General features: G+C 48.6%; 1 protein-coding gene across 9 annotated transcripts in view; it reads right to left on the bottom strand.

Annotated features, from left to right (window-relative positions):
• Positions 1-431: 431 nt before the first annotated feature.
• The window catches only part of NAV1 (neuron navigator 1), a 244,587-nt gene continuing 217,670 nt past the window's right edge, over positions 432-27,348 (bottom strand). For all 9 annotated transcript variants that reach the window (XM_072733471.1, XM_072733468.1, XM_072733469.1 and 6 more), the window contains 14 exons: positions 20,411-20,532; positions 16,722-16,918; positions 16,278-16,470; positions 16,020-16,188; positions 15,615-15,712; positions 15,350-15,445; positions 14,989-15,148; positions 14,312-14,547; positions 13,132-13,286; positions 12,926-12,997; positions 12,255-12,451; positions 11,633-11,751; positions 9,422-9,619; positions 432-7,318 (listed from right to left, as the gene is read on the bottom strand). In XM_072733471.1, coding sequence (XP_072589572.1) covers positions 7,223-7,318; positions 9,422-9,619; positions 11,633-11,751; positions 12,255-12,451; positions 12,926-12,997; positions 13,132-13,286; positions 14,312-14,547; positions 14,989-15,148; positions 15,350-15,445; positions 15,615-15,712; positions 16,020-16,188; positions 16,278-16,470; positions 16,722-16,918; positions 20,411-20,532 — 2,108 coding nt within the window. In that variant the 3' untranslated portion in view covers positions 432-7,222. The remainder of the gene's footprint in view (positions 7,319-9,421; positions 9,620-11,632; positions 11,752-12,254; positions 12,452-12,925; positions 12,998-13,131; positions 13,287-14,311; positions 14,548-14,988; positions 15,149-15,349; positions 15,446-15,614; positions 15,713-16,019; positions 16,189-16,277; positions 16,471-16,721; positions 16,919-20,410; positions 20,533-27,348) is intronic.

The raw sequence follows: 27,348 nt of genomic DNA, 5'->3' as shown, positions 1-27,348 counted from the left end.
AATTCCACAGTAGGGGTAGTAGGACTTCTTTCCCTTCTTTCCTTGTTCCATTAGAACAGCTTTTTTTTTTTTTTTTTTTTCTTTTCCCCTGGGTTAATTCACTTTTACTTCTGGAAGAAAACAGGAAGGTCCAGAGGGTGGTGGATCTTCAAACGTGTGGCAGTGGACGGAGGACCCAAGAACCCTGTGAAATCCGGGCTGGCGAAGGATCCTGTGTCCCCAGCATGCAAGTAGGATCCCCAGCCCCCCACCCCCAGCCTTCCCCGACCAAAGGGGTCCAGAGCTCCTGCTTAGGATCTGAAGATTTTCCAGGCAGATGAGGTTTACCTCTTGGTTAGGCAAATGACAAGCAGTCTCACCTTGCGGATCAAGGAATGGGCCACAAGATAAACGGAGACAAACCAGACAGAGGGGACCAGAGAGAACCAGTGGACAATACAGGAGATAACTTTATTGAAACGCAAATGGCATCGAACAGATGAATCTTGCCGGGAGGAGACATGCCTGATGGAACAGAGGGCCCAGATGAGAGGGGCCTCTGGCAGTGATGGAGGAAGGCCTCTTCAGCTGGCCTGCCATGGACTTCATTGTCAACCAATTTTTACTTAAAACGAATTACTGAGGGGACAACTCAGCTCTCTTCATGATTGTTACCGCAACTATATACAACGGTTTGCTTTCCAGATTCAAATTTGCTTTCTCTACATTAGATATAAAAGGGGGTAGATTGAAAGAGGGGGAGGGTCAAATGAGGGAAAAAAAAAACCACAAACACAGACACACACATATCCTGGTTTGGGGCTTTATGTCCAATAAATTAAAAAAGAAAAAGAAACCTGTTGTAAAAATTCCTACCCACTTTCCACCTGAGGATTGCCACGCATTTGAGAAACACAGACTCCATCGCATAAACAGTGCTGCTGAAAACCGGGTGGGGGTGGGTGGGGGTGGGTGGGGGAGGGAAGGAAAGGAATCTAGTAGGGGTTGGAATTCATTAAAAAAAAAATTGTTCTTTAAAAAAAAAAAAACAACAACACAAAAACCAACAACAGTAATAAAAACCACTAAGTGGGAGGTTCTCGCACAGCAGTAGCCCAGACACTGGCCTGGGTATGGGAGCTCTTGGCTTATTATCCAACATCTTCAGTCTCTGAGGAATGAATGGCTGGGAGCCAGAAGGTCCCATGGGAGATGACCCAAGGCCCGTCACCAGCCTTCTGGGGACTGAAGGGGTGAATTTAGTGCAATTTGTTTTACGCTTGTCTTCTAAGAGCCTTAGGTCCTCCTCCCAGTGCTTGGTCCTAGATTTCAAGAGGCCCTAGTCCTAGCACATCTCTTTGTCCTCTACCCACAAGCTCCATCTCAGGGAAGACTGACAAACTGGAAACAAAGCCCATAAGCAGCCTCCTCTACCCCGTGGCCCCATCAGCTAGAATCTGTGAATCTGCAAAGATAAGCTCTTCTCGGATTTTTTTTCCCCCTTCTATAAAGGATTCCATTCTATCACTGTGGCTGAGTAATTCCGTACCCTAGGCCTGGCATGGGGAAAGGGAAGGATGAGCCCCGGGACTCAGCTGCCCCCCGTCCTGCGTCGTCATTGTGCTTCCGTCCCTCCTGTGACCCGAGCAGAACACGGAGAAGGGGTCTTCCTGGGCACGGGAGCCCTCCAGCTGCCTTGGGGAAGGAGGTTCTGGCCAGGTTTCTCAGACCCAGCAGTGCCCTTTAGAACTCAACTAAAAGAGAGGGGATGTTGCTAAGAGAACAAGTTGCCATGGAAATACAAATGAGATTTTCTGACTTTTCCCATCCTATTATATAATCAGAAAAAAGGCTTAGCGTAGACACAAATAAGCCAGCAGAAGAGCAGTCTGGAAGAGACCTCCGGCAGCTTTCTTCTGCTACAGCCCATTAGTTTCCCAGGTAAAAATTTCAGAGCCAGGAGATTTTTCTCTGAAGATTGTGTTCGACTAGAAGAGATGCCAAGCATTCCCCCTAACGTCTGCCCAAAGGCACACATACCTTTTCCTTTAAATAAAAGGAAAAACAGAACCATAGGGAAGCACGAAAAAGGTAACTGAAACTAATGTAATAGCTTGAGTTTTACCCCAGGACCATCTTGGTTTTGGTCCTAAAGCCCCTCCATGTGGCGACTCTGCTACTAGCCTGTCCTTTTAAAAAAGTGAATTTCAAACTGTAGCGTGCGTCAGAATTACCAAGAGTGTTTGTTAAAACACAAATTGCTGGGCCTTCTCCCTAGTTACTGGCCCAGTAGGCCTGAGATGGGGCCTGAGAATTTCAATTTTAACAAGTTCCCAGATGCTGACGCTGCCGGTCTGGAAACATAGTTTGAAAACCACTATTTTAAGAAATGAAGGAGTTGAATCAAGGAACCAAGGGCCCACTTACTTCCATGACCACTCTTGTCAACAGAAAATTCTCCATGGCATAATCATTCAGAAAAATAAGCAAAACATCAAACTGGGAGGATCCGTATACATAGGTTTAATTTTCCACTGTAACGGTCTCTGTGCGGCCTCCAGATTTCTATCAGGGTCCTCCTCTTCCAGTTTCCTTCTGTTTCTCAGGGTCTCTGGCTGGCAGCGCTTACTTCCAGGGCCAGGCTGAGCACACATCCACACGTGGATCCTCAGTGGGGGTGAGGGGGAGCCAAGCTGGAGGCCCCATATATTCCTGACCAGGTTGGTTGAGGACTCATGAATATATAAAGCTGATTCAAGTATAAAGGGCAGTATTTTCAGGCATTGGCCTTTTGGGAACACAGTGTCCCTAAGACCATTTTATTACTTATGGCCTCTTGAGTGGAGCCATGAACCACCAGCAGCCAGAACCTGCTAGTAGTTCCTAGTCATCAAGGGTATACCAGCATTAAATTAGTATATCCGTTAGTAAACCTTCGGGAAAAACACATTTCATCCCATCAGTGGGGTTGACTTATAATCTGCTTATTAGCTTCAGCTTAACTAAGGCCCAGGAATAAGGGGAAAAAAAAAAAAAAAAGGTACGATGAGGAGTTGCATTTGGTGATCTGGATTACACTTCAGCACGTGAACCCCGTGTTAAATGTGTGATCAGGACAAGAACAGCTTCCTTTCCCAAACACCCTGCAATGAAGCATCCTTAGAGTCTCCCATAGGTCTCCTAGTGCTGGCTTGTAGGACCAAGTCCCTGTCAGTCTGGCAAACCTCATTGATCCGAAGGGTTTCTGTATATGGATATGGCTGTCCTCTCAGTCGGTGATGTGAGGCGTTTCTGAGAAAGGGCAGGCTGTTGTCTCCCTTCTCTTTCGGAACACTACAGGAACTAGCTACTCTGAGACTGGAAGGGGGTATCCCTCCGAATAGTGTGACCCTGGTGTCAGGGAGCTAGAGGTGGAGACGCGGTGAGATTAGGTCCATTGGGAGTCTCGCAAACCAGAAGAACCAAAAAGCCAGAGATGAAAGGGGGGAAACAAAAATCACTATTTTTGTCTGAAATCCTTGAGGTGTTTGAATAGATTAGTTAGAAGGCTGGTAATTCAAGACCAAAATGTAGCATGCGGATCAACAGGGACTTCACTGGAGGGCCTGTCACTGGGACAGCCAGTCTTTCTTCCCTGTTAGCCTCTAGCTTCCCAATAGTTAGACTACATGAAAAAGATGTTGGATTCACACAGAGACAGAGGTAAGCACCGTAGAGCTGCCACAAAGCATAGATTTTTAAAAAATACTCTGAAGCCTCAGAAGTTAGGAAACAGCAACAGCAAAGTGCTCTTGAGAGAGAGAGAGAGAGAATGGGAGGGAGGGAGAGAGACACACACACAGACATCAGGTCCTGTATTAGCCTCCAATTACCTAGTATTTTATTTTTAATGCCTAGGCAGGGATTGAGAAACACATACACTGGACAAAATGTGTTGGTCGTCTTCATCCAGAAACGAGAGGGAGTCTGCGGAGGAACCTCTCCTGGAGTCGTGGCTCTCCCCAGAGATTGATGTTGGGGATTGAACCGTGTCATCCGCTAGCCCACTTTGGTGAGGAATGAGAGTCTGGGGAGGAAGGGGAGAGCACACATCCCAGTCCTACACAGGCTGGGTTCTTCTGAAGGTGTCTGGGGGCTGAGAAGTTAGCAGTGGGACCCAGTTTTCATTTTCGGAGGGATCCCGGTAGTCTCATCTAAGAAGCAGGTGCGTAGGTAGGAGAGAAGGCTATGGATTTGCTCTTGCCGTTAACTTGAGGGCAGTAAGGGGGAGCTCAGGTTTTCTGCTTCAGAGAAGTCTGGATGAGCACCCCAAGGGGTTATAGCACCATGAGGAGACTCAACCTTCCGCAGTTGCCACATCACCACGATTCCTTGGTGAGACGACAGATGCCCGCAACGGGGCCCAAGTGTGCAACTGTAAACGGGGTCCCCGGCTCCAGAGGGAAAGCTGAGGCTGCAGGGCCACCTCCTTAGATGGGAACACGCTTTTTGGAGGAAAGCAACTAGAGACCTGGTCTAAATGCAGCAGTCAACTCAGAGTAGAGGGTGGCGGGTCCCAGAAATAGTAGAATTCATCACGAGAGGCCTCCAGAATCAACCCACTGAGGATCCAAATAAAATTCACGGTGGTATCCATGGTTACCAGGGAGCCAGAGTCCCTTTGGGGTCTGAGGCAGTTGGCATGGAGGAAGGGGATGTTCCCTTTCCTTCTTCTCAAGTAGCCAGTAACATCCGTGATAGAAGGCACTGGCTGGGCAGCACCAGAGAGAAGAGAGCTAAAGGCTCGACCGCCCGTCAGGATGGCGTTAAAAGTCCGAGCCTTGCCACGGGACTGGAGCTAAGGACAGGGCTCAGAAGGGGCCTCGGTCCAAAGAAGGCCCATCCTTCCTTCCACGTTAGAACACCCAGCTCTGGGGCCTCCTCGTTCTGCACAGCAGAGACCTTAAGGCAGTGATGTCAGCACCATCCTTGAACAAACAGCCTCTTCCCACCACAGAATTGCATATTTTACAGCTGAGTTGGCCGGGGGTCTTCACAGCTCAGGGACTTAGCAGCTAAAGCAATGAACGGTCTCCAGCATGGAGGAGCCGGTCCACCCTGGGAGCCTCCAGGCGAATGCGGAAGCTTTCTCGGGGAGCAACCTGGACCGCCTTTTGGACCTAAATGGAAAGATTCTGATATGAAGAGTCAGATGCATGTACTCCTTGGTTGGGTGCGACACAACAGTCCAGGTGCGTGTGCCTGTGGATCACGGCAAGGTCTCGTGCTACATAGGGATCTGAGGGACACACACTTGGGCCCGGGCTCATCACATATCCTTGATCCGCAGAGCCCCGAAACTTCAGCCTTGCCAGGCAGTTCAGCCTGGATCTCGCCCCACGGGGGCTCCACGAATGGCAGGAAGAGAACTTGTCCACTTGAGATAAGCAAGGTTCCACGGTCCCTCAGGGTCCATCTTAATGGATCCCAGGTCTTCTGTCTCCCAAGTATTAGACACCTCAGCAAAGGCTTCTTTCTAGGTGGCACCTTGGGTTTGGGCTACATTTCTTAGATGATCCTGAGGGTCCAGATAAGCAGGGGCTGTGTACTTAATGGAGCTTAAGATTTCCTACTAGATTGTGAACACAAGGACTCAAGTCTTGCCTTCTTTGTTTTGTTTTGTTTTGTTTTTTTAAACCTGGTGGCTGGCAGACAGGAAGTACTCAGTAAGTGTTTGCTGAGTGAAGGCATGTGGACTGCCAGGCCTTTGGGGCAACTTTTCCTGAGGATGGATCCCTTTGGAAGGCAAATCTTTGCCACGAAATCAAACTCCTTGAGCCTTATATTCTGATTGGGAGTATTTCATATGGATGTCCAGTCTCCTGCAAGGGAATATTTACTTGTCAAAAAACAATAGTAAAGGCCAGCTACGGATTTTGGATTCTTGAGCAGAATGGCTGCCATTCAGAATAGTGCAGTGAGGGGCCAAACAGGCCACAAGACAAAAGAATATTTCCAGTTTCCTGGTTTTCGTCCAGCCCAGGGTGGAGCTCAGAGTGGATCTTTTCGCAACATGGGGTGACCGACGCTCGGACCGGAGGGTGGCAGCCGAGCTCCGAGGCAGAACGTGTGCTTTCTCAAAAGGGAAGTCAAGGTTCTTCTACTGCTCTTGTCTGAGCCAGTGCTTCGTGTCTCCTGTTGAGTCCCACGGACGCCAGAGATAGTGGCGTGGCAGGCATCTAGCTAGTGCCGATGAGATGGCATCAGATTCTCCGAAGAAAACCCATGTGGAAAAGCCAAACTAGCCCCAGGAAAATCAACCCAAGCATTTTGTGGACATGAGAGGAAATGGAAAAAAAAAATAAGAAGAAGAAGAAATAATGAAAAGGAAAATAAATAGGCACATGGGAGGAGGGAGGGAAAAAAAGAAATAAAACAAAATGTGAAAATAAAAAATAACAAGAGTAGGGTTTATTGACTCTCACGCATGTTAAATTAGAGGGTACAAGACAGAGCCAACAGTCTTTCTCTGAAGGCTGGAATGCTGTTGTTGTGGCCTGGTGACTTCCAAGATAGGCAGCCGTCTTGTCATTGTCCCCTACGTTATCCAGGGATGCACGTTCTCTGCCTTGGCAACTGCTTCCTCTCTCTCCAGCTTCATCTTCTCCTTTTTTCTTTTCTTTGTTTTTTTTTTTTTTTTTTTAAATACCTTTTACAGATTGATTTAAACATTTTTTAAACCACATGCTTCTTTTTTCTGGGCTCCAGCCAGATCTCCGGGGAAGAGTTATTGGCAGTGGTGACGGAATGCAGAAAGGTCTGCGAGAAATTCTGGGGAGCTTCCGCCTCCCTCAGATTCCCCCACACAGGGCTGTCTCTCCCAGAGCTGTCCATGAGAATCGGTTAGGGACTGCTGCAGGGGTTTCTGCTGTCTTCTGAACCCCTCCCCAGAAAGCCTAGGAGTTTATAGTGGAGACACGAAATCAAGGAAAAAGACCCAGAATCATCTTTTCCCCAAAGTCATGAGAGGAGGCCAATAAATGTATCTAGGGGACACAAGTTTCCACACTCCACCCCACCAGTCCGTACTAGGAAGTTCTCAGGGTGCAGCACCAACAAGCTGCTCTCTTCCTTTACCTCCTCCTCCCTCTCCTGTCCTCTTGGGCCAGAGAGCCAGTGCTCTGGAAGAAGAGAGGGGAGAGGAGGAGAGAACGTCGCTGATGCCAGCATTCTGCTGTCCGGGGTGACAGTGACTGCTGGACCCTCAAAGCGTGGCCTGGAGGTTGGGGTCCAGGATGGTTTCTCGATCTGGAGACTCAATGTAATTGGCAGCTTCCTGAAGTTTCAGCAGCATGGCCATCTAAAGAGGGGCAAAAGGGTGGATTCATGAGAGTCGGGACTCAGGGTCCTGCCCACAGACGGGAAACCTAAAGCCACGTGGATCGTCGGTCTGCCCCCTGGTTTGTAAGCGATTCAGGGCCCAGAGAGTTGGCAGGTGGCAGTGGTTATCTCAACCCTGTCTGTAAGCGTGTGGTGTGACGCTCGGCAGGGCCGCGGCGAGGGGAGGCGCCGTGCTGTGTCGCGGGAGGGACGCCCGCACAAGACGGCCTCTAATCCCGGCTAGTGCTGGCGGGAGGTGAGACTGGCCATGAGGACGTCCGTGTCCATCACCTTCCAAATAGATCGTAACCGAACAGACTCGGTGTTATCACGAGCGGGTCCTGCACACCGCTCCCCCCGCCCCCCCGAACAGCCTAGTGCTTCAGGTCACCTCTGAACTCTTCAGTGCATCCACCTCCTTCCTTCTGCTCTTTACCTCTCACACTCCCTTGCTTCTTCAAGACTATGAGCCCCCATTTCAGCTAAGGACCCCTGGCTGGTTCTCCCCTGAATCTGCTCTTCACCCTTCTATTTATAGATTTACATGATTATTAACAGTCATCCAGTGTAACGGCCTTTTTTTTTTTTTTTTTTTTTTTTTACTACAGGTAACACCTGTTTTTAACAAAGTCAAAATTTAAATTAAAATGTATTATGACTAAAATGGAAGAATTTTTCTTTTTTTAAAAATATATTTAGGTTAAATAAAATCCTTTAAAAAAAAAAAAAAAAGGGCAGCCCTGGTGGCCTAGTGGTCTAGCGCCGCCTTCAGCCCGGGGTGATCCTGGAGTCCCGGGATCAAGTCCCACATCGGGCTCCCTGCATGGAGCCTGCTTCTCCCTCTGCCTGTGTCTCTGCCTCTCTCTCTGTGTATCTGTCATGAATAAATAAATAATAAAATAAAGTCATTAAAAATATATATATATATTTATGTGTGTGTGAGAGAGAGAGAGAGCACAAACAGCAGGGAGTGGGAGAGAGAGAAGCACAATCCCCGCTGAGTGGGGAGCCCAATGCGGGGCTCAATCCCAGCACCCAGGGATCATGACCTGTGCTGAAGGCAGATGCTTAACTGACTGAGCCCCCCAGGCGCCCCTAAAATGGAAGAATTTCTTACTTGCGAGGTAAAACTGCAAGGTCACAGGAATTGTGCACATTAAATTTTAAGACAAACTGCCAAATTATCTTCCAAAATGGCTTTGCTAACGAACACTCCCACCAACTGAGTAAGAAGTCTGTGCTCCCCTACGCACTACTTTTGGCGAGGTGAACGGGTTCTCCCCTTGGTCTGGTGTTGCATCTCTACAGTTATTGGAGGGGTTAAGGATCTTTTAATTTGTATTGGCTTTTTGCACTTCTCTAATCAAATGCCCACTCATATCCTTTGTCCATCCAATTGGGAATTTTATGGGAAGTTTTATATTTCTTAGGTACCAATCCTCTTTTGGTTATAAGCCTTGCAAATATTTGCCCCTAGCTGGTCACTTGCCCACTTTTCAGAGGGGTTCATGAAATCCACCGAACCGAGGCAGTCCTCAGGATAATATCCTCAGGATAATACCAGAGTAGACGGAGAGATAGAGACAGAGTGTACACGTGTCCCACTGCTCCCTTTTCTGGTTAACAGTCCTACCTGGGGTCTGCCTGAGACTCAGGCCTTTACTAGAATACATCTTGCTCACGTGCATTATCATTTAGCTCAAGCTAGGTTGCAGGCATATGATCTTCATAACCCAGGATTCTGACCGTTGACCTCCTCACTGACCTCATCCTCGTCCTAGCCTTGCTGGTACCCTTCAGCCTCCATCAGGGCATGCATGAAAAGTTCGATTTCAGGGACTCCTCGGTGGCTCAGTCGGTTGAGCACCTGACTCTTGATTTCAGTTTAGGTTAGTCTGGTCATGCGTTGTGGGATCGAGCCCTGCATCGGGCTCTGTGCACAGTGTGGAGTCTACTCATCCCTCTCCCTCTGCTCCTCCCCCAGCTCACGCATGTGCTCTCTCAAATAAAGAAATAAAATCTTAAAAATAAAAGTTAAGTTCTGTAATACTCTTATTTTCATCTTAGAATGGCTTCTACTCACCAGAGGGTCTGAGTCCAGAGAACTTGGGGTGCTGTCTTTCACTGTCCTATCCTCGGGAGGTGAGGCAATGCTATGAGGGCCCACAGTGGGTGGGGGCAGGTGGTACAGCTTCGATTGGTCTTGTTGGGCTGATGGCCAGGGAAGAGTGTCCCGGACCCACTCCACTGGGTCCTCCCAAGCGGCTTTCTGTCCATGGACCTGGATAGAAGGAGAAATGTGGTTACTGGCAGAGGGATCCACAGATAGGGGCTTGCTCATGCAGTCTCCCGATGGCCAAATGCATTTCCTCAAATGTAAAGCCTTGAGACTCTGATCCCCATGAGCTGAGACTCAACTCCTTTGAGTTTCCCAACAAAGGAAATAAGTTGGTGTAAATAGGTACAAGTCTTCTGGAGGCTAATTTGGCAGACTGTGCTAAAAACTTAATATGTACATGGGGGTGCCTGGAGGGCTCAGTCGTTTAAGTGTCTGACTCTTAATTTCGGCTCCAGTCATGATCTCAGGGATGTGAGATCAAGTCCTGAGTCAGACTCCGCACTGGGCGTGGAGCCTGCTTAAGATTCTCTCTCTCCCTCTCCCCTCACCCCTGTTTCTAAAAACAAAACTAAAACCAAAACAAAACCCACTTAACATGTACCCATCTTATGACCCCATAATTTTAGTAGGGAATTCTTCCACTTTAGTAATCATATCCTTTTTTATTTTTTATTTTAAGATTTTATTTATTTATCCATGAGAGACACAGAGAGATGCAGAGAGAGAGGCAGAGACACAGGCAGAGGGAGAAGCAGGCTCCATGCAGGGGGCCTGATGTGGGACTCGATCCCGGGTCTCCAGGATCATGCCCTAGGCCAAAGGCAGCGCTAAACTGCTGAGCCACCCGGGCTGCCCTCATATCCTTTTTTAAAACTTTTTTCTTTTTAAGGAGGCTCTGTGCCCAATGTGGGACTTGAACTCATGCCCCTGAGGTCAAAAGTTGCACGTTCTACTGACTGAGCCAGGCAAGGCACCCCAGTAATCGTATCTTTAAAAAAAAATTTTGACCTTATTGAAAACAGATGTTATCTGTATAAAAACACTTTGAAATCGGAAAACTGTTAACGCAAAATTTGGGGTGCCTGGATGGCTCAGTTGGTTAGGCCTCTGACTTCAACTCAAGTCACGATTTCAGGGTACTGGGGTCGGGCCCCACACTGGGCTCTCCACTCAGCAGAAAGACTACTTGTTCTTCTGTCCCTTGTGCACTCATTCTCTCTCTCAAATAAGTAAATAAATTTAAAAAAATAATAATGCAAAATTAAACGAAATAATGATTTCTGGCATCAGTCTGATAGATAGTGTCTCTAGAAATTTACCACGTTATCAGGGGATATCTATTGCAATAATAAATTACTTTTATGGAAAGTACATGGCTAATAGGGTCCAGACACTGCACTGTAGTTCACTAGTGCTGGAATGGATGCTAGTGATCATTATGCCCTAATTCACAGGTTAAAAAAACAAACAGACCTGGGGAGGGAGGCTTTAATAAAATGACATCTTCCTTTTGCATAAAGTTCTTCTCACTTCTAAAAATCTTTTCACGTATTTCATGTCTTTAAAATAACCCAGTGATTTAGGCAGAGCAGACTTTATTATCTCCTTTCTCACACAGAAGGATGTTAAAAAGGGTTACGTAACTCGGCCAAAGTAACATTTTTGTTAGCAGTAAGCTAAGGTTATAATAGGGTTTTACTTAATTCTAAGCTCAATGATTTCTCTATTAGCTCTGATCCTTTTTTTTTTTTAAAGATTGTATTTATTTATTCATGAGAGACACATATAGAGGGGAAGACATAAGCAGAGGGAGAAGCAGGCTCCCTGCGGGGAGCCTGATGGGGGACTCGATCCCAGGACCCTGGGGTCACGCCCTGAGCCCAAGGCAGACACTCAACCACTAAGCCACCCAGGGGCCCGAGCTCTGATCCTTAAGAGAGGTCTGTGTTTGGCATAGAGCCAGAAGGCCCAGGACTAGACACAGGCCCCGCAGAGACAGTGGTCCTGTAGCCATTTGCTGAATGGTGGATGGACGCCGCGCCCTACTCTACGTATTAGCAAGAGAAGCCAACAAGTCTCAGTAGCCTCATGTCTAACATTGAAGAGATGTTTCTGCCTTGTTGGGAGGGGCAGCCTGACCTTGGGGACTGAGCAGAATCAGAGGGTGGGGCTCACCTTGATCCCATCCTTCGCTCCTTCCTGTAGGTAGGGGATGATAGAATTGTTCCACAGGTCGATGAACCAGGTCCGGAAGTCCTCAATGCCAATGGGACAGGAAAGAAAGAAGCAAGGGCCTAGGGAAAAGGATGAGGCCATTAAGAAGGCTGAGCACCCAGCTCTCCGCAGTCCTCTGTCTCTCACTCCCTCATACGAGGCAGAGGGTCCCATGACCGGAGGAGGAGTCGAGCGCCCGATTATTGTCAAGACCAGTGGGAGGGGGCGCCCGGCCGGCAGGCTCATGACGGTGCTTCTGCACAAGGTGCAGGGGGGGGAGGGAGCGAGGGCAAGTTTTCCATTTCCCTCCTAAACACTTTCCTATCTTTTCCCCATTCGCTGTGGGGAAACATGAGGGAGCGGACTTCGCTTTCTGATGATCGAAGCGATTTACCCAAACCACGGTGCTAACTTCGAGGGAAACGCTTGGTAAGTAATTAAGTGGTCCTGGGTCTGAAGCCACGAGGCTTGCCACTCCTTTACATGCTGAAGATTCCAGAAAAAAATGGAAACATCCCACTGGGTGGCAAAGCAGGAAAGGGAAGCCACCTTCCGACCCCAAGGGGAAGCTGAAGCCCAGTACCGATGAGGAAGTCCGAGGTGCTGTGCTTCTCGAGGAAGGTGTGGAGGTGGTACCACAGCTTGGGCACCCAGTCGAGCACCCGAAGCAGCTCTTCCTTGTTGGCGTTGATGTCGCTGTCCGACTCTACCAGCTTCCTCCTCAGGTAACGAACCAGGAAGCCATTGGCCGGCTCCACGTTGTTGGAGAAGGTCAGCATCCTGCAGCCAGCGATGGGAGGGGGGTCAGGGCGGCCACGCGGACGTTGCTGCCGTTCCGCCCCTGCCCGTCCATCCCTCCCGCCTGCTCCCCACTAGTGCCCACTGGGTTTCTTTTCAAGTAATAGCAGAGTGAACTGAACCAGGGCAGTAGCTGATTCCCAAACCAGTGCCCCTCTTCAGAAAACACCTGACCTCACCGACCAGATGAGGGGGTGTGCGAGCAGAAAACCCGAATCACAGCATCCCAGCCGCAGTTCTCTAAGTCTGGCAGTTCTTTTCTCCTCTCGAGGGTTCTCTTCCACCCCGTAACCCACACAGCAAACGTCCCTACTCTCTCTTCCCAGCCCAGAGGCCCTGCCTAGTTCTCCTTCCTTGTGCTACCTACTGCCCCTCCGGCCAGATCCTGGGGTTTAACCAGCTTCTCTTAGGATCTTAGGTAGGGTTGAGAGGTTTATCCAGGGTCACAGCTCTTACCTGAAGCTCAAGTGTAAGCCATGATTAGGTGTCATTTTTACAGGCTGATTGGTGGTACCTATGATATAAGGACTGTGGGAAGAAGGAGGAAAAATGTTTACTTAGACTTGCCTTAACCCTTGCTTTCCACTAAAAAGCAAGGGTTTCCACTAGGAGAGCCTGCACCGGGCTCTCCTTCATCCCACTGTGGTGGGTTTGGGCCTTACCATTTGTGGTACTTGCAGGTTAGAGCCCCATTGACCAGCTCACTGATGGACCCTGCTTCACTCAGGTCATCCAACAGGATCACCAGGGGGACATCCCCAATTCCCGTCTCCCGGTCTATCTGGTTGGCCAGGTTGGAGAGATACAGTTGCAGATCCTGAAATGAAAGAAGTAAGTGGGTCAGCACTCAGGAGACTCAGGAGTAGTGAGCATTGGCTCTGCCTTGGGAGGAAGGGTTTTGGAGAAGCTCTGCTAGTTCTGGATTTCCCTGAAGACTTTGGTTCCTGTTTGAACGTTCAATTGTAAACCCAGGCTACCGTGGACTGATAGACAGTGGTCCCAAAGGCTCTAAGACAACCGTCTTGTTTTTTATGTTTATTTTAAAATTTTTAAAAAAGATTTTATTTATTTGTTTGATAGAGAGCAAGAGAGAGCAGAAGCAGGGGGAGCAGTAGGCAGAGGGAGAAGGAGAAGCAGGCTCCCTGCTGTGGGGCCGACCCCAGGACTCCGGGATCATGATCTGAACCAAAGGCAGATGCTTAACCGATGGAGTCACCCAGGTGCTCCTCTAAGACAACGGTCTTAAGAAGCAGCTCCTGGATCCCCGAAGAGGAGGGATCATAATCTATTTCTAAAGCGATTTTCACGGGGCAGGTACCCTGAGCCACTCCAATGGATATGCCTCCTCCTACTGGGGCGAGCCAAGGTTTGAAGCCACTCCAGGGTGTTGGGGTGTGCTCCAGACATCCAGATTTGGCAGGGGATGGCACAAGGCGTAACATGTAATTCTGAGTTTTCCCCAGGAAGCCCAAAGTCAGAGTAATACTGAAAAGAACAGTAGAGAGAGAAGGAAGCAAAAGGAATGACGGGATTTTGGGGTTGGTGAGGTGGAAATGGGGATGCAGTTTAGTCAATGGTCAGTGAAAGGAAAAGCATAGAACAGAGGCAAGGGGAAGTGCGGAGGAAGAAGGGGAGGGAAAAGTCTGGAGAGAAACCGGGGGCAGAGGATGCACTAGAAAAGGAGAATGCGATGGCGTGCAGGGGGAGGAGGCGAGAACAGTGGAGGGGAAGATTCAGGCGGAGGAGAGGAGAGGGAACAGAAGGGGCAGGAAGGGGCCCGGGGGAGGCCTCCAGGAGGCCGAGGCCCGAGCAAAGGCTGGCGGGGTGTCACGAGGCAGCCACCTTGCAAGATTGCTGGTGCATGTTGAAGGTGCTGACGATGCCCTCGGTGACCTCGCGGCCAGAGCGCTCCACCAGGTACTCGGCCAGCCGGTTGGTCAGGTAGGTCTTCCCCGTGCCGCTGGGGCCCGAGAGGACGAGGCGCCGGTGCTTGAGCAGGAGGCTTATGTAGTGCTGCATCATCGGCTTGGGGACCAGGGTCTCGAACACCAGGCTGTCGACGCACTTCTCCTTCAGACCTGAACCCCCAGCCCCAGAGAGCATGAGCCACGACCAGGGCCCTGAGGATGGCGAGGGCCCCCCAAAGGGCGTATCTTTCTTCACCTAGGACCCCGCCAAAGGAACTCAGAGCCCCCTGCCCCGGGGTCCCATGGGAATCTCCTAATTCCGAGTGTTGAAAACATAGATCTTATTTTTAGGGACGTGTTCTGAGTAATGGGTGTGTGGGTGGAGTGAGAAACCCAGGCTTTCTAGAAACTTCCCTGGGCATGAAAATGGCCCTGTGAACAAAAGTTAGGACTGGATCCCACTCGTCTTTTTATATCTCATGTTACTTAAGTACAGTGACCTGGCACACATAGCTTCTCAGTGAAGTCCTCGTTGAATAAACGCGTGACGCATTATCTGATGTTCCCCTCCCCTCACCCCGTATCGCTGCACCCCAAAAGACAAAGACCGACCTTTGAGGGAGACTGATATGTTGTTGACGCCTCGGCGGCAGGGAGGCATCTCTGGGGGCTCCGCATCCAACACCCGCTTCACGTGGCTGATGCTGTAGCCGTGGATGGACTCGGTGCTCAGTCCCAGGGTGGAGGCTGGGTCCATCTTGGAAATGTAGTCCTAACAGAAGAGGAAAGGAGAAGAGAGGATCCCCAAGATGATGCAAACCCAGATGTACACAGATTTCGGAGGAAAGAGGAGTAGATAGATGGAGGGAGCGAAGAACCTATGTTTTTCCCAGTTAGCATTTCCCCAGGAAGCATCCGGGTGGGATATCCCAGGAGAGGATGAACCACCTTTAGAGGACACGCATCACTTTACCTTGAACACTTGGAAAACAGCTTCATCCAGCATCTTCCAGTCAACTTTTCCACTGACCTTGCTACAACCGAGGAAGAATTCCTGCTGCTTCAAGTCCTAGACGGCCAAGGGAGAAGTGTGTGAGCCTCAGTGCCGTCACTCCAAGAAAGGAGGGGTGCTCCTAAAAGGCCTTGGAAGTGGGGTGCTCCGGTTTGGGGGATACACAGAGCCCAGATGTTCTTGGATAAAAATAGTAGTGTCACCAGGCCTCCCCGAAGAGCCTTACCCCTTTGATGATGTGCTGGGGGGGCATCCGCACCACCACCCGAAGGGTCACTTCCTCCTTTGGACCACAGGTGCTGATGCCATCCATGGGTGACAGGTCTGTCGGCAGCGAAAACAACTATTGGCTCTAGGGGCACCCACAGGCCTTCCTAAACCTTCCGGTCATCAGCCCTTCCAAAGAACCATTTACTACCAAGAGGAAGCAGAAGCTCCAAAACTGAAAAGCAATTAAGGTTGCAGGACCAGAACACCTCTCCAGGTCTCGCGACACCGGGGTCGCCTCGGTTGAGGCACGTTAACCTCCGTGACCCGAGAGCGGTGCCACCGGAGCGAGTGGAACGCTGTGCCGGTGAGCCAGACCCTCTTCTTCTCGCCACCCGGAAAGGTTCTTCTCCCAAACAGGTACCTGTGTCGGTGAGGCTGGGGCTGGAGGAATGGGTGAGCGCAAGGCCCAGGGAGCGGCGAGGGGATGCTAGAGCCGACGATCCGGGGACCTGCCCTGGAGTGGAGCCTGACGAGGGGCCCGGGGCTACCTTCAGCCGGTCGTTCTCCGCCTTCAGCAGGTCCACCTCCAGCTGCGGGAGAGCAGACAGGGCGGGGCCGCAGGGTTGGGACGGGCCCCAAGGCCCCCCTGCCCTTTCCTCCGCTCCGCCAGGCTACGCACCTGCATGTTGTGCATGGTCTCCCGAAGCTGGTCCAGCTGGTGGGCCGAGTTGAGGGCTTCTAAGCGGATGTCTGTGAGCTTCATCTCTTTCTCCCACAGCTCGGAACGCAGTTCCGATACCTCCTTCTTCTCGGGTTCCTCTTCCTCATTGCCGTGGAACAGTCTGGTGTGGGGCACCGGGTGAGCAGGGCCCCTGGAAGAAAGCAAGAATGAGGCCGGGCCACGCGGCGCAGCTCCAGGGTTACGAGGGGACTCTGGGACCCGTGGTTGGTGGACTCAGAGGTCGTCAGGAGTGCGAGGGGAGGCCCACGCCGGCCTCACACGCCCCGGGAGAGGCCTGCAGTGCGGTATCGCTTGTCCAGGGGCGAACCGTGGGCTTAACCGCCACCTCTGGCCAGCAGTGCGCACCAGCCCCGGGCTGGGCGGCGGGCAGACAGCACTTACTCGGTGACATCAATGCCCACAGAGGAGGAGTTGGAGGACTTGATGGAGGGCGAGGCGGTCTCCGTGGAGCCGTGCTGTAGTTTGGGGGATGACGGGGCGGAGGAGTCGGGGGTGGCAATCTCCTCGATGTCGGAGTACGACGAAGCTGACTTGGGTCCCTTTTTTATGCTGAAGGCTTTGTTGAAGGAACTTCGCAGCTGGAAAAAAGCAGATCCAGGTAGAGAGACGTCAGGCTCCACTCTGGAGACTGGGGGACCGCTTCGGGATTTCTGAGACAGGTGTACAGGCAGGGCGTCTGCTGGCTGTAATTAAGCCTCCCTCTTAAGGCGTCACTTGATTCATGGACGTGGACAGAAGAGTTGCCTAGAAATCGGGGCTGAGAGAAGTGAACTGTTCTGGCTCGCTGTTGCTGTAGGCTCTGGGAGCTCCTAGGGTCTGCTTTCTCCCACGGGGGAATGTGCCCGAGGGGAACGCACAGAAGCCCCCGAGGTCACTTGGTGGCCAGTCTCTCAATGATCCAACCCACCTTCTCCAGCAGACCAGTCACTGCTCAGGCTAGAGCCTCACTCGCTTTGGGTCTCAGGATCCCCCGCGCCATGGCTCATCAGATCAGAATCCATTTACCTATCTCCCTGGTCACCAGAGACTGGCAGTACGACTCTGGAAATCGACTGAAGGGAGTAGCATCAACTTCTTTTAGTGTCTCTTGGGCCCAGCACATCCCAGAATGGTTAAAACAATCAGATACAAGTGCTTTCTGCTATCTATTCCCACTCAAGTGTCCTAGAGCAAGGAATGTTTCCCAGCGTTTCCTCAGAATACTTGGGAGACCATAATCCGACCACAGCTTGTTTGACCTTAGGTGTCGATGAGCTTGGGGGTTAGGGCAGTGAGCGGGAGATGCGAACCAGGGGCCTGTCCCGCCCGTTCCCATGCATCCATATAGCATGCACACACACACAGGGTCACAGACATGGAATGGCAGCAGGAGACAGAGAGTAAAGGAGGGGTCGAAGGCTGCAGGGGACAAAAGCAAACCAGATCTCTGGGACAGTGAGACAAAAGAAAGGAAAATTTGAGGATACTCTTTCAAAATGTCTCTTGTATGACACAGGAAGGCTGTTAGGTGAAGGAGCAGAGCTGAGGGCGTGTCGGGGTGTCTACTATGTAGGACGTAAAGGAGGCCCAAGCTGGCTGTGACGGGGATATGAGAGAGAGAGCATGTGTGCAGGTGGCTAGAGTGCGCGGGCAGGGGAGAGGTTATCGCGGAGGAGTCAAGGCTTGAGAATCCCGTAGAGCTCGGTTCTCTGTAGGGACGAGGAAGCCAGGGTGGAAAGTGGACTCGCTTGAGACTGTGGAATGGAAGGAAGGCCTGGGGCTGGAACTCAGCCTGCCTCCTTCCCAACCCAGCGGTCTCCACATTGCTGCCCCATGGGAAGCTGTGCGTACACGACAGAGACACAGAAAGGGAGTGTGTGCGTGTGCGTGTGTGCGCGCGTGCACGGGTGTGTGCGTGCCCGGAAAGAGATCCTGTGACCACAGTCGGCCCGAAGCACATGTCCTGTAAGATCACGAAGACCCTGAGAGACAGACAGGACTGTTCTGTGTCATTCGGGGTTCCCACAGCACAACCGCTGGCAGATGATGCCTGGTGTTACGTGGGGAGCGATTCCCCGAGTTCAGGGACCGAGCAAACGGAACAGACTCTACTCAGGCACATCTCAGGACGTGGCTACGCGGACATGCCCTGGAGGGCTTCTCCGAGGGCTATGGCGTCACTGAGGAGCAGCACTGCCGCGGACTAGCGCACAACACACTCTGGGAAACGCCAACCTGAAGAGTCAAGTGCAAGTAAGTGTCCCGGCATCTGAGGCCCTTCATATGGGCACCCCGCCCTACTCAGTGCCCTGGCTACCCTGGCTTCCTCCTCCGACCAGGCAGGTCCACGTAGAAAGCGTCTCCACACGCTCTCCTCTCCCGCCGTAGTCCCATCTCGGTTTAGCTTTTGCCTCCCCTGTGGGGTTTCCCTGCTCTTCTGTGATTAGTTGCATCCACGAGCGCCTCTAGCACTCCTTGGCGGAAGTCAGCATTTCAGCACCGCTGGATTGTTCCCAGTGCCATATGTACACTCTTGGTTTTCGGTTTCCCCAGCAATTCTGCAGGCCCCCGGGTGGTTCAGATTACACTCTCCACCTTTCCCCATCCTTTCTAACACCTGGCACAACGGTGGGCCAGGTTAGTGGAGCTCAGATGTCTGGTTCGTAATGGAAAACATGGAAAATCTGGGTTCACTTTCTGCTTGTGAGGCTACGTGAATCCCTGAAAGGTCTTTGGAAACTCCATGGATACTCAGGTTTCAGGGCTTCAGGTTTTTGGGTGGTTTCAAGGTGCCCTTGGACTGGATCATATCCTCTCCTATCTCTGGTCCATCTCCCTGTAGAGCTAAATCCTCAGGTGAGACCCAAACTGAACTGGCCTCTGGAAACTGCGGTCGAAATAATGTTCATCTAATGATTCTCTTCCATTTTGGGCTTCCAGGGTTTGAAGGAACAAAAAACAACAAAAAAAAATCAGAAAACTTGTTTCCTGGGTAGGAGGAACTCAAATTGACTGCTTTTATAACAGGCTGATTTTGTAACAAGGGGAAGACAGGAGGGAATAGATCAGGATTTTGTTTAAATTTCCCATTTGGCCCCCAACCAGACCACTCCTCTGTCCTCATATGGGGCAGCTGTGGATGGACCATGCAGTGGAGTGAGTTAGGAACTCCGGGGTGGTTGTTACGGTTAGTTTTATGAGTGGTCGCTCTTTCTTTAGGGGGAAGGAGTTGCTCTGGAAATGGGGAAGGGATGGCAAAAGGAAAGAGAAAACAAGGAGAGAGGAACTGGGTCTCTTACCTCATAGACCTGGAAAAAAATAGGGATTTGAAGTCAGCATTTTGAAGGGAAAAAAAAAGAAGCAACACTTAATCACTCATTTCACACAGCTGGGACCCATCTGTGCTATACAAAGATTTGGGGGCCAGTCCTACTGAACAGGGGACAGAGGAGCGAGAAGTCTCCATCTGGGGATCCTCTCCTTACCACAGGCAGCGGAGGAGCAAAAGGTGTTTTAGATCTGCCTACGGAATTTCAGAAAGGGCATCCAAAGTCAGTTTAGGGCTACCAGGAGCCAGCTAGGGGGTTTGGAGGGGTGGGGGACTATGTCTGGGCTAGTCAACAGGAATATAAAGGTTCCTTTGGAAGTAATATGGAAAATTCCACCAATACCTCTCCAAAAAAATTGAAGAAATGACCTGCAGGAGCACCTAGAATGAGTGGCTTTGTTCAGAAAATCTTCTCTCCATAGTATAGAAGGGAATGGGGGTGGGATGGGCAAAGGGCTTGACAGGACGTTCCCTTCTGGATATTTCCTTCTGTTGCCAAACACATCTGACCTACCCAAAGGTGTGGAGAGCCCAGGGAAAGTGGGTGTGGATACAGGGTTGCAGGGACGGCCTTGGTGCAAGTGGGGCGTGAGGGGGAGAACAGGGAGTTTAGCGGACCTTGCTCTGAGCAGAAGCCTGGGGCATCCTATCAGCCCCAAGGAACCATATCTTGGTTAATTCTGGAAGGAGCCGATCCCTATGCTGAGGTGGAGATGACCCACCATGGCTCTACATGGTTCCCGCCCCCAAAACTTCGACCTACCCAGCTCTTTTTTTTCTTCTTTTTTGCATCAGCATCCTTGCTGCTGCCAATGCTGGAATGGCTGGTGATGCTGTTGAGGCTCGAGATGCTATCCGAGGAGTTCTGTCTCTTGATCCGGAGTTCTAGGGACCACGTACAAGTGGGAAGAAGACACACAGGGGAGATTTAAAGAAGACATGAGACTTATGGCAAGTGCAGCTGCAGAAGGTGTAAGAGAAGGGCACCCGTAACTCCTATCCTATGTCCACATTATTCATTTTTGGGGTCATTCTATCAACAAATATTTATTGAGTGCCAATTGTGTTTCCATAACAAAAAAAAAATGCTAATGGTAAAAAATGAATGATCCCTGTTCTCAAGAAGCTTCCAGTCCAGTAGGATAAATACCAGGTACACAAACTAGTGAACTCAGCCTGAATAGGTGTGAGAAGGGCTTAAGGAAAGCTGTCTTTGATGGAAGACATCAACCTATCATTTTTTTAAAGTAAACTCTACCCCCAGCATGGGGCTCGAACTCACCACCCCGAGATCCAGAGCTGGCACTCTACGAATGAGCCAGCGAGGTGGCCCTCAGCCTACATTTTCATGATTTTCCCCAGCAATACTCTTCAGCTGCCTGGTGCTCCAAGGCCAAGTGTAACTAGCCATGTGTCCTGCATTTAACCTCAATGAGCTTTAGTTGTCTCATCTGGCAGGTAGAAAATCTTCTCCGCTCCAAGGAGGTTTGGAATGGCACAAAACATGATCTACTTTTCTACCACAGGGAGGGAAAAAGTTAACCAAGGAGGAGATGGTTCAGTCTTGAGAGAACAGAAGTTCATCAGATGGGAACACTGGAAACCCACATAGGGCCGAAGAGAAAGCACATGCAAAGGCCCCGTGCAGGGCTCCGGCTTTGCTGTGGGGAACCTCAGGCAGACTGGAAGGGAAGCAGCCCAAGGAGCACGGCGAGGGGGGGGGTGGAGGTTGGGAGGTCAGGTCAGACCGGGAGAGCCCTGGATGCCTTTTATTTTTTATTCTTTTTAAAGTTTTTACTCTTCTTTTTTTTTTTTTTAATTATTTATTTTTGATAGTCATACAGAGAGAGACAGAGAGGCAGAGACACAGGCAGAGGGAGAAGCAGGCTCCATGCACCGGGAGCCCGACGTGGGATTCGATCCCGGGTCTCCAGGATCGCGCCCTGGGCCAAAGGCAGGCGCCAAACCGCTGCGCCACCCAGGGATCCCCCTGGATGCCTTTTAAAGGAAATCTGCCTTTGTGCCATAGGGAATGAGCAAGGGCAGCAGAGATCCTGGAGCAAAAGCAGAATATAACCAGATATACTCAGAGAGGGAGCGAGAGCGGGAGGAGCATGCAGTGACGGACGGGCAGGGGGGAGAGAGCAAATCCTCAGGCAGGTCCCCCCGGAGCACGGAGTCCAACGCAGGCCTCGATCCCGGGACGCCGAGATCACGACCTGAGCCGAAATCAAGAGTTGGACGCTTAACTGACTGAGCCCCCCCAGGCACCCCAAATACAATCAGATTTTTAAGACCTTATTGTTTTGAAATACTTGCAGACTCACGTACAAAGAACAGTACAGACAGGTTGCGTGTACCCGCGGCCAGCGTCCTCCGACCTTAGCACCTTCTCTAACTACAGGACAAGGTCCTAAGATTCGTTTTTTCCATAGCACATCCTACGTTACCACGGAGAAAGGGGCGGAGGGAAACCAGAGCAGAGGTGGGGACTGGTCAGGTGGCGATGTGCAGTTGTCCTTCTAGAAATAAGAGCTGTTCAGCGAGGATGTGGGTAGTTGCTGGTTATTTTCTCACTGTCTCCGTGACCGTGAGCGCCTCTTTAATCTTCCTCTCATACTACTGGGGAAACAAGATCCTAGGATCTGCCAAAGCTCACAAAGCACACGGAAAACCCTTTTTCAATGATTACCCAACCACGTGTATGATACTATGGAGTACCTCCACTTATTCTAGGCTGTGGAAAATTCTCAAGAGAACATGCTGACTTGACGTAAAGAAATTTCCATTTGTATAAAAATGGATACGTGTATCCATATTTATTTGTTGGTTTATGCAGAAAATTATTTCTAGAAAGAGTCACAAGAACTATTAATAGTAGTTACCTCTGGGGAGTGAGATGTGGAAGGGGGGGTTCAGGGAGAGGGATTTTATATTTTACCACATACCCGTTGGTTCAGTTTACATCAGGGGCTGATAGACTTTTACTGTAAAGGGCCAGAGAGTAAATATTTCAGGCTTTGCAGCCACACGGTCTGTTACACCTTGTCAGCAATGCTGTTGCTGCATTAAAGCAACAGAGACAATATGTAAAAATTGAGTGTAGCTGTGTTCTAGTAAAATTTTATTTAAAAAATAGGTGATGGGCACCTGGGTGGCTCAGTGGTTGAGCATCTGCCTTTGGCTTAGGTTGTGATCGAGTCCTGCATCATGCTCCCCACAGGGAGCCTGCTTCTCCCTCTGCCTGTGCCTCTGCCTCTCTGTGTGTCTCTCATGAATAAATAAGTAAAACAATATTTAAAAAAAACCCACAGGTGGTGCGGGCACCTGGATGGCTCAGTCTAGTTAAGCTTCCAACTCTTGATTTCAGCTCAGGTCATGATCTCAGTCACGAGATTGAGTCCTGCATCCGGCTCTGCACTTAGCGCAGAGTCTGCTTCAGGTTCTCCTCTCTCTCCCTCTTTCTCTGCCCCTTCCACTTCTCTCTCTCTCTTCTGAATTAAATAAATAAATCTTAAAAACCAAAAAACAAAACAGATGGTGAGCCAGATTTGGCCAATGGGACATGGCTTCCTAACGACCCCTAGCTCACATTTTCCCTCTAGAACATGTATTGCTTTTATGATAAAAATAAGTTTAATTTTAAAATGAGTTAATCTAAAAAAAAAATGAGTTAATCTGGGACGCCTGGGTGGCTCAGTGGTTTAGCACCTGCCTTCCACCAGGGCATGATCCTGGGGTCCCGGGATCAAGTCCCACATCGAGCTCCTGCATGGAGCCTGCTTCTCTCTCTGCCTCTCTGTCTCTATGTCTCTCATGAATAAATAAATAAAATCTTTAAAAAATAAAAAAATAAAATAAAAAATAAAAATGAGTTAATTAAAAATAAAATGGGGCCTCACATGGTTAAGCATCTGCCTTCAGCTTAGGTCAGGATCTCCGGGTCCTGGAATTGGGCCCTGCATTGGACTCCCAGCTTAGCGGGAAGTTTGCTTCTCCCTCTGCCCCTGCCTCTCCCCTTGCTTGTGTTCTCTCTCTCTCAAATGAATAAATAAAAACTTCTTAAAAAAATAAAATGAAGGGCAGCAAAATAAGTGTATGTATCTATTACCAGTTAGAGGTTCCAAGTAGTTGTGAGTCTATCAATTAAATTTTAAAACTATGCTATATAGTACTTTCAGAAGCAAAGGATGTTTTAGAATCAAATAGGTTAGGAACTTCAAAAGGTTAGGAACTCTTTTGTGCATTTTTAATTTTGTGCCACATACATGTATTATCTTTTCACAAATAAAATAAGGGTAGGCATCACTCCTTTGAGCATTAGCTTGTTGAACGTCCCTAGAAATCCCCTGACCAAGTTGAGTCTGGGTCAACCTGAACAAAGGAAAACGTGCGAACTCATAGCAAAAGACAGAATTCATTCATTCACTTAACAAATACATATCTGAAAAGTAATGTATACTTGGGAAATGAAATAGCTTAATATTCCAGATTCATCACTTATAAACTATGTTTGACCAAGTGACTGATTTTCTCTGATCTGATTCTCAACTATCTATCTATCTATCTATCTATCTATCTATCTATCTATCTATCTTATATATATATAACTCAATGGCTTTATATGGTGAACCAGTGAGACATAAAAGATGGCTCTTGGGGATGCCTGGTGGCTCAGCAGTTTAGCACCTGCCATCAGCCCAGGGCGTGATCCTGGAGACCTGGGATCGAGTCCCACGTCGGGCTTCCTGCATGGAGCCTGCTTCTCCCTCTCCCTGTGTCTCTGCCTCTCTCTCTCTCTCTCTCTCTCTCTCTGTGTCTCTCATGAATGAATGAATAAAAATCTTAAAAAAAAAAAGATGACTTTTATATTAGTGATTTGGGTGACCAGGCAGCAGATGATAAAAACTGAAAAGGGTAAAACTACAGAAGAGAAAGTGTTGGTTTATCTATTTGTAAGGAAAGTGGAGAGAATGTCTTTTAATGCTAGACATGTTGAGTTAGAGACACCACCTATCAGATGATCTAAGTGGGAATGTCCAAAAGTATTTGGAAATAGAGGTACAAAATTCAGGATGGGGATACAGGTTGAGAGGATTGAGAGGACAGAGATACATATTAAGAGGAGGTTGTAAAACTTATTTGAGCTAATAAACTCAGCAAAGTTTGTTGGATACAAGACAAATATATAAAAAAATCTCTTGTATTTCTATATACTAGTCATGAATAATCTGAAAAGGAAATTGGTAAAACAGTTCCATTTACAATAGTATCAAAAACAAATTTAACAAAAGACTTATATACTGAAAACAGCAAAATGCCACTGAAGGAAATGAAGAAGTATTTAAATAAATGGAAAGGCATGCCATGTTCATGGAAGATCTATTGTTAAGATGGCGATATTTTCCAACTCCATATACAGAGTTAACACAATCCTTCTCAAAATCCCAGCCTGCTTATCTGCAGAGACTGACAAATAATCAATCTGATTATAGAATTCACATGGAAATGTAAAGGGCACAGGGTGGACAAAACTATCTTAAAAAAGAACCAAGATGGAAGACTAAGACTTCCTGATTTTGTTTTTATTTTTTTTTATTTTTTTAATTTTTTTTATTTTATTTATGATAGTCACAGAGAGAGAGAGAGAGAGAGAGAGAGAGGCAGAGACACAGGCAGAGGGAGAAGCAGGCTCCATGCACCGGGAGCCCGATGTGGGATTCGATCCCGGGTCTCCAGGATCGCGCCCTGGGCCAAAGACAGGCGCCAAACCGCTGCGCCACCCAGGGATCCCAGACTTCCTGATTTTAAAGCTTACTACAAAGTTATAGTAATCAAGCAGGGTGGTACTGGTTAAGGACACACAAAGAATGGGATAAACTGACAGTCTAAAAATAAACTTACGTTTATGGTTAAGTGATTTCCAACAAGGGTGCCAAGATCATTCAGTGGGGAAAAATAGTCTTTATAACAAATGGTGCTAGGACAGCTGGAAAGCCATTTACAATGGAATGAAGTTGGATCCCTACCTCACACCACATATGAAAATTAACTCAAGATGGGCCAAAGATCTAAATGGAAGAGCTAAAACTAGAAAACTTTAGAAGACAACATCAGAGTAAATCTTCATGAATTTGGATTAGACAATAGGGTTTTTATATGTAATATCTAAAGTATAAAAAAAGAAAAAAAACTAGATAAAATATACTTCATCAAGATAAAAGTTTTTGTTCTTCAAAGGACACTATCAGGAAAGTGAAAGCAATCCACAGAATGGGAAAGAGTATTTGTAAATCATATTTGATAAGGGTCTAACATCCAGAATATATTAAAAAACCCTTACAACTCAACAGTAAAAAAAGACAAATAATTAAATTTGATTAAAAAATAGGCCTAGATTTAAATAGGCATTTCTCCATAGATACACAAATGATCAATAAGCACACTGAAAGAATACTCAGTATATCCTTAGCCATCAAGGAAATTCACATCAAAATCACGAGACACCACTTCACATCTACTAGGATGGCTCTAACAAAAAGAAAGGCAGTAGCAAGTGTTGGCAAGGATTTGAGAAATTGGAATCCTCATGCACTGCTGGAAGGAATGTAGAATGGTGTAGCAATTTTGAAAACCAATGTGGCAGTTCCCCAAAAAGTTAACATAAAGCTACCATGTGCCCCAGCAATTCCACTCTTAGGTATATACCTCAGAGAGCTGAAAACGTATGTTCACACAAAAGCTTGTACGTGAATATTCATAGCAGCATTCTTCATGACAGACAAAATGTGAGAACACTCCAATGTCCATGGACTGATGAAAAGATTAAAAACGTGGTATGTCCACACAATGGAAGATTATTCAGCCATAAAAGGAATGAGGTACTGATATATAACATGGATGATTCTTGAAAACATTATGCTAAATGAAAAAGCCAATTACAAAAGAGCACATATTGTATGATTCCATTTCTATGAAATGTCCACAATAGGCAAATCCATAGCGTCAGAAAAAAATAGATCAATGGATGCTGAGGACTGAGGAGGGAACAGAAAGTGATTGCTATGGATAGGAGATTTCTTTGTGGGTGGGGAAAATGTTCTGGAATTAGATAATGGTAATGGCAGTAAAGATGCTAAAAACTACCGAATTACACACTTTATAAAGGTGAATTTTATGGCATGCAAATTACATCTCTGAAAGTTCAAAAGGAAAAAAGAAGAGGTTATAGAAGCCACAGGATGGATGTGAACACTAAAGAAAGTGTGTAGAGTCATTAAAAAACGGCTGTGGCTGGGCACCTGGGTGGCTCAGTCACTTAAGCGTCTGACTCTTGATTTTGGCTCAGGTCATGATCTCAGGGCTTTGGAACTAAGCCCCGTGTGGGGCTCTGGGCTGAGCACAGAACCTGTTTAAGGGACGCCTGGGTGGCTCAGCGGTTGAGCATCTGCCTTTAGCCCAGGGCCTGATCCCCGAGTCCTGGGATGGAGTCCCACATCGGGCTCCCTGCAGGGAGCCTGCTTCTCCCTCTGCCTGTGTCTCTGCCTCTCTCTGTCTCTCTCATGAATATAGAAATAAGATACTTTTTTAAAAAAGAGAACCTGTTTAAGATTCTCTCTCTCCTTGTCCTGCTGCCCCTCCCCTTACTCATGCACTCTCTCTCACTCTCAAAAAAAAAAAAAAAAAGCCCAGACCTTAAAG

Source organism: Vulpes vulpes, chromosome 13 (assembly GCF_048418805.1).
Source record: "Vulpes vulpes isolate BD-2025 chromosome 13, VulVul3, whole genome shotgun sequence".
NCBI classification, from domain to species: Eukaryota; Metazoa; Chordata; class Mammalia; order Carnivora; family Canidae; genus Vulpes; species Vulpes vulpes.
This window is presented reverse-complemented; position numbering and strand designations above follow the sequence as displayed.